Source organism: Myotis brandtii, unplaced genomic scaffold (genome assembly GCF_000412655.1).
Source record: "Myotis brandtii unplaced genomic scaffold, ASM41265v1 scaffold358, whole genome shotgun sequence".
NCBI classification, from domain to species: Eukaryota; Metazoa; Chordata; class Mammalia; order Chiroptera; family Vespertilionidae; genus Myotis; species Myotis brandtii.
Genome location: NW_005363772.1, coordinates 4,027,197 through 4,034,630, shown reverse-complemented (window position 1 = coordinate 4,034,630; position 7,434 = coordinate 4,027,197). Strand labels below are relative to the sequence as shown.

Sequence of the window (7,434 nt, the reverse complement as noted above, 5' to 3'; positions counted from 1 at the left end):
AAGGAGTCGCGACCTACAGGTTGAGAGACACTGAAAAATATAAATTTATAATGGATTAAAAGACAAACAAACAAACAAATTCTAGCATTGGCTGGGTGGCTCAGTGGCCATACACCAAAAGGTTGTGGGTTCAAATCCCAGTCAGGGCAGATATCTAGGTTGCAGGTTCAATCCCAGGTTGGGCGAATACAGGAGTCAACCAATCGCTGTTTCTTTCTCACATCAATGTTTCTCTCTCTCTCCTTCTTTAAAAATCAGTAAAAACATATCCCGGGTGGAGATTTAAAAAAAAAAAAGACTCAGGTTCTAAACCACTATGAATCCATTCACGCAAAATTGTGTACATGCATCTGTTTTTTAGAGATACCTAGAAGGATTTTCCAAAATGTTAAGATTATAAGATCTTGAATAGTTTTTATTTCTTTTTATATTTTTCTATATGGTCTGGTTCTTTTAAATGAATGTATAACAATTTAATAAAAGCAAAACACTTTTTAAAAAAATTTACGACATTTATATTTCTCAGACCTGATTTCTTTAAAATAATTTGCATCAATTTTATCAAGTGATGAAATGAAAATGTTCAGTAAATACACAATTAGCATCTTTAAAATAAGGATGAAATATTGACTGTTTTTCAAACATCTTTTGAATTTAGTAAACCTGTGCTATTCACTACCACTTAAAAATTATCTTTATTTTTCAGTCCCTCCAATATTCCTAGAAAACTTTTTTTTTTTAATTTTCACTCAAAAATATTTTTTCGTTGGTTTTTAGAGAGAGTGGAAGAGAGAGGGAAAGACAGAGAGAAATATCGATGTGGCAGAAACGTATCGGTTGGTTGTCTCCTGCACTTGCTCCGAACAGGGCCCTGGCCAGGGAGGAGACTGCAACCGAAATATATGCCCTTGGCCTAACCGGTTTGGCTCAATGGATAGAGCGTCGGCCTGCGGACTCAAGGGTCCCAGGTTCGATTCTGGTCAGGGGCATGTACCTTGGTTGCGGGCACATCCCCAGTGGGGAGTGTGCAGGAGGCGGCTGATGGATGTTTCTCTCTCATCGATGTTTCTGACTCTCTATCCCTCTCCCTTCCTCTCTGTAAAAAATCAATAAAATATATTAAAAAAAGAAAAAGAAAAAGAAAACATCGCTGAAATATATGCCCTTGACCGGAATGGAACCCAGGACCCTTGGGTCCACAGGCCGACGTTCTATCCACTAAGCCAAACCAGCTAGGGCTAGGACAACTTTTTTATTTGTTTTAACAAGCCAAGTCAAATTTTCCTTTCTTAAAGCATATGGAGCAATTTAAAGTACCACAGTTCTTAAAATGGCTCTATATAAACTAGGTTGAACATCTACACAGAGACAAAACTTCCATTTATTTCAATCACCTATATCAGTGCTTTTCAAACATCTTAGGAAATCATCTGGGGCACTTATTTATAAAAATAAGAATTCTGCTTCCCACACCAGAGCTACTGAACCAGGCTCTTGGGAAAGATGAGTGGCTTTTAAGGCAGAAATCTAATTTTTGAACCTCTCTCAAGAGTACCCACTTGGAAATAAGTACAATATATCACCGCACGGCAATAGTGCAAAGATCCTGGGTTTTTCAAAGCTCTTTAGCAATGTTTTATTCAGAGTTGTAGTTGCTTTCTGGTTTCTGCAATTTCATCTCACATGGGCACGGTTGAGACTAGATGTGGCTGGGCCCCATCTCTATGCCCGTTGTGTAATCCTCCCTGTGCCCTGTGGTCCATGTTCCAGCTCTCCTTTTCAAAATACTTGGCTTTAAGAAGTTACTCATTCCCAGGCTCAATATTTATGCAATCACCAAAAAAATGTTTACAAAATTTTGAAGCATGCCTTTACATTGGAATTTGTAGATTTAATTTTTTTAAATTTACCTTTATTGTTGAAAGTATTACAGATGTCCTCTCCCCACCCCACTCTCACTGTGCCCCTCCAAAATGCAACTTTGACCTTCACTTGAACATCATTCGATAGCAAAGGATTGAACAATTGTGGATTGTTCCACTATTCCTGCAGGGAACATGAGAACGTCAAGGAATTAGATCACACAAAAGAAACTACATTTGATGTGATGAAAGATGTGGAGGTTACGAGGTTAGAAAGCAGTCTTTCTGGTTTATGCTCCCAGGGCATGAACTAACCAGAATAGCGATGCAATCTCATAGCAAAACGGGTAATTTTTTGTTCATCTGCTCCTTGCTTTGCCATTAGGGAGCTTGTCTCCCCTCTCCCCATGGAACAGATTGAATAGTCAGATTGTTTGCAGGTAAGCAACTGAAACTTGCTTTCTATGAGTTCATTAGAATAAAATATATATCATTTTCAGTGTATTTTATGTGGCTTATGCAAGGTTAGGAGTTAACACATAATGTAATTATTGCCTGGAAGAAAGTAAACGTTTTTTGTTGTTCTTAATCCTCACCCGAGGATATTTTTCTATTGGTTTTTAGAGAGAGTGAAAGGGAGGGGGAGAGACAGAGAGAAACATCGATGTGAAAAAGACACATCAATTGGTTACCTCCCACATGAGCCCCAACCAGGGCTGGGGATCGAGCATGCAACCTAAGTATGTGCCCTTGACCGGAATGGAAGCTGGGACCCTCTGTCCGCAGGCCAATGCTCTAGCCCAGTGATGGCGAACCTATGACACGCATGTCAGAGGTGACACGCGAACTCACTTTTTTGTTAAATGGCATTTAAATATATAAAATAAATATCAAAAATATGTCTTTGTTTTACTATGGTTGCAAATATCAAAAATTTTCTATATGTGACACGGCACCAGAGTTAAGTTAGGGTTTTTCAAAATGCTGACACACCGAGCTCAAAAGGTTCGCCATCACTGCTCTAGCCAGTAAGCCAAACCAGGTAGGGCAAATGTTTTGTTTTTAAAGTTATTCAGTCTTTTGAATATTTTCCTCTATATTATTGATTATTAATATTTATGTTTTCTAAAACTCAAAAGATGTGATAGTTAGGCTATTATTAGGAAACAGGTGGTGAGATGAAAGTTCAAAGAATGTTAATTTCTGTCAAATCAGTGAATGAGTCATTGTGCAAAAAAGTAGGGAAGAAATATAGATCCCAGGATAGGAAAAGTTTACTTGAATGAAAAAAAGAGTAGTACTTTATGCCCGAAGCTGATTACCACTGATGCTCTGTGTAAAATGGAAACCAAAAAAAAGCAAGTTTTATGCTTTGAACTCATGTCATCTTGAATATCCTGGGACATAAAACATACAGTCTTCATGAAAGTAAGAGGCTCGTTTCACTGCCTTTAATATATGTTCAATGTTTAGCATTGCCATGGAAGTAATTTTATTAATATTTAGAAATTTAAAAACACTTTACCATTTTCCTAATGCACATTTCTTTGCAACTCCTCTGCTTCAATCAGAGATACTGTGTCTTTATGAATCAGCTTCACCAAGAAGGCTACTTTATAACTTCCAAACATGAATATCAGAAAGCAGATCAGACAACTCCCAACTTGAACGTCTTCATAATTTTCATTTCGAATTATCTTTTATTTTTGATTGGACAATACACCTTAATGGGTGTTGCATTCCATCTACATTATGAGGCTGTTCTTTTTGCAGAATCTTTGTAGTCTTCTTTTAAGAAAGCTTTTGTCTGGCTTTGGCAAAAAAAAATGCCTTGCCCTGAGAAGTGACCAGGATCCATATTCAATGTTTTCAAAATCACAGCAAAATTAAAAACTTTAATTTTATTTTCAGTTTTCATTTACTTTCAAGGTTTTTTTCTTTCTCTTTTTCTTTTCCTTTTTCTTTTTTTTTTAAGTGAAAAAAAATTTTTATACCAGGGGAAAAAGAGATTGGGGGGGAAAAGTCTGTAGTCACACAAGTTCCTTACAAAATGATGTCTTGTTTCTGGTGAAATGGATCCCTCCTTTATCTGACGTCAAATGACTAAACTATTGTTGTCCTCAGAAAGACACTTGGCTAGGATTTCCACTTGCCTTTATATTTACTTAGTAAAAGGTGTTTGTGGTGATTCACTTTCAGAGAAAGAAGAAAAGGAGAGGAGAGAACCCACGTCTTTAAGAGGCTAAAGGACAAAGTATTGAAATGGCCTGAAAAGTGTTCAGAATTTAACACCAGCAAATCAAATGTTCACCTGGGATTCAACTGGGAAGAAACGAAAGAAAAATCAATATGCAGTCAAAGAACAGCCTCGTTTTTCTAGAACGTGACCCTCCAGGAGAGTTCCAAGGAAGCTGTTCCTTAGCAACAGCTCCGAAGCCCAGAAACTGCCCTAAACCCTGATGGTCAGCTCCAGCTTCTGCCTGGACGTCAGACTTCTTGCCGAATCTCCTTACCAGGGAAATGCATGTGGCAGTGGTGGCAGCAGATGTGATCTTGTTCCTAAGCATGGGGTGGACTTCAGATGCCCTCTGCTCACCCACCGTTTTTTACAGGGACTGCTGGATCCGTCGCTTCCCGGGTCTTCTGGTCAACCTGGAGGAGTCTCAGAAGATGGGAGCTCAGTTCTTGAGGTATTATTCTGAAAGCACTGGCCAGAAATGCAGTAGGAGCTGCTGTCTGAGGAAGGATGGTAAGTGTCAATGATATGCCTGAGCAAAACTAAAAGGAAACTTCCAAAATGAAGACCTAAGTAAGGAGTCCTGGGCAGAGGGTCCAGTGAACAGTTGAAAACAACTAGGAAAGATGCCCTGAGATGAAGGAGAAGAGGGGGGATGGAGAGACATTGAGACTGACTTTGCCGTTTGGGACAGTGTAGGCTTGATCTACAAACCTAGCCATGACCCCGAATGCTATGGAATCTATAGGAAACAGAGAATCCCCTTTCCTTCACTAAAGTGCGAAATGAAAATATTTCTCCAAGTGTCAACTAACAATATTCCTATAGCCCAAAACAGCATATTTAATTTTACAAATATTTATAATAATTTCCTTTTCAAAGTTGTTTTGGTGATATTGGTATCAGTTCAAAATTTTTAAATGTGTTTGCTTGTGTTGACCAAATGTGGGATGTATTAAACAGGAATTTAGATTGGATTCATATTTTGAAACAAATAGGGAGATATATGTCAAATAGAAAAACAAAAAGATAAGGAAGAAAGGAGAGAGAGATTAATTTTCAAAATATCCTAACAGATATGTTTTGTTTGCAATCCAGAATTAGGATTTAATGTCATCCATAGAACATCCACAGAAGCCTATACTTAGGAAAATATTTCATTGTTACAGAATTTTAACTTACAATTGTCTAAAGACTTCTTTCATTTATTTTTCATTCTTCCAAGATGTTAAAGCTACTTAGGAAGAAGCAACAAAGCTACACACCACTTTAAATTATTTCTCTTGGTTGTTCCACACTTTCTTTCCGTGGTTTGATTCTGACTTGTTAATTGCCGATGCCTCCTATCTAATATGCATGTAAGATTTTTGGAATGCAAATTAGAGTTACTTGGAGAATCTAAACTAACTGTCAAAAAATAAAAAAGAAAAACTGTCAAAAGACTATAGTGTGCGATGCTGTCACAGGCTAAGTCCTCAGAAGTTAATCATGCACAGAGGAGAGCAATTAATTTATTAAAGGGAAATCTTTTGAAAAGGTAGCCAATCCAGTTTTTCAAAAAAAAAAAAATACAGGTATCTCATATGCCGCCACTTGGCTTTTTTTTTTTTAAATATATTTTTACTTTTTTCAGAGAGGAAGGGAGAGATAGAAACATCAATGATGAGAGAGAATAACTGATTGGCTGCTTCCTGCCTCCTGCACACCCCTATTGGGGATCAAGCGCGCAACCCAGGCATGTGCCCTTGACCAGAATCAAACCCGGGGCCCTTCAGTCTGCAGGCTGACGTTCTGTCCACTGAACCAAATTTGCTAGGGCCCAGATTTTCACCTTAGAGAGTCTTCTCATTCCAGACACCTTCACTGACAGGCTGTGGGGGAGGGTGTACCTTCTCTGCATTTTCTCCTGGCATCAATTTACCTCTGAACACGAGGGAAGCTGTGGCCTCTGGACCTTCAGGACAGTATAAGCATCCAGTCGAGTTCCAGGAGGCATCCTGTGGCTTCCAAGTTGTGACTGTCTTTCTCCAGAAGAAAGGGCACAAACACACCTCCCAGTTTCCAGCTCGAAGCCAGATCTTAAAAATGCCACAATCCTGCAATAGCGGACCTGCTCAGAGGGGACCCGAAATGTACACGGAGATGTAAAAACTGTTCCCTACAGCACCAACTTTCTTATCAGAAATTTAATGTCAAAAATTGAATATTTTTTATTACTTTCCTTTAGACCAGTGGTTCTCAACCTTCCTAATGCCGCGACCCTTTAATACAGTTCCTCATGTTGTGGTGACCCCCAACCATAAAATTATTTTCGTTGCTTCTTCATAACTGTAATTTTGCTACTGTTATGAATCGTAATGTAAATATCTGATATGCAGGATGTATTTTCATTGTTACAAATTGAACATAATTAAAGCTTAGTGATTAATCACAAAAACAATATGTAATTATATATGTGTTTTCCGATGGTCTTAGGCGACCCCTGTGAAAGGGTCGTTCGACCCCCAAAGGAGTCGCGACCCACAGGTTGAGAACCGCTGCTTTAGACTTTACAGCACAGCCTCAGGGAATGTGTTTGTAATCTGTAATGTATTAGCAATGTATTAATGACATTTTAAAAATATGTTTTTATTGACTTCAGAGAGGAAGAGAGAGGTAGAGATAGAAACATCAATGATGAGAGAGAATCATTGATCGGCTGCCTCCTGCATGTTCCCTACTGGGGATAGAGCCCACAACCCTGGGCATGTGCCCTTGACTGGAATTGAACCCGGGATCCTTCAGTCCACAGGTTGACGCTCTATCCATAGAGCCAAACCAGCTAGGGCTGTATTACTGACTTTTGTCCCATTCTTTCTCCTACTGGAAAAGTACACAGTGCAGAAACATGGGTGTCCCAGAAGTAATGGGGGACAGGCACTTCCCACAGATCACCTTACACAGGAGTATAGGTTCAGCAACAGCAATTCCACAGCAGCTTTCGGCATCGCTGAGGCCTGGTAATAGTACACCATGGCTCTGTAATCTTATTTTATTAGAGTTGATACCTTTTGGCCAATGGATATTCCCCATCAAGTGGTTCCCACTCCACGGCAGCAGGGAAATATACGTTGCACGTTAGGGAGGACAGACTGAAGATCTGCATTCAACAAGTATGACTTTAGCCCAGCCGTGGGCAAACTACGGCCCGCGGGCTGGATCCGGCCCGTTTGAAATGAATAAAACTAAAAAAAAAAAAAGACCGTACCCTTTTATGTAATGATGTTTACTTTGAATTTATATTAGTTCACACAAACACTCCATCCATGCTTTTGTTCCGGCCCTCCAGTCCAGTTT

General features: G+C 39.1%; 1 protein-coding gene across 1 annotated transcript in view; it reads left to right on the top strand.

Moving 5' to 3' along the window:
• The first annotated feature begins 1,279 nt into the window (after nucleotides 1-1,279).
• Nucleotides 1,280-7,434, top strand: part of MANSC4 (MANSC domain containing 4) — an 11,827-nt gene continuing 5,672 nt past the window's right edge. The window contains exons 1-2 of the mRNA XM_005871842.2: nucleotides 1,280-2,302; nucleotides 4,062-4,611. Coding sequence (XP_005871904.1) covers nucleotides 4,383-4,611 — 229 coding nt within the window. The 5' untranslated portion in view covers nucleotides 1,280-2,302; nucleotides 4,062-4,382. The remainder of the gene's footprint in view (nucleotides 2,303-4,061; nucleotides 4,612-7,434) is intronic.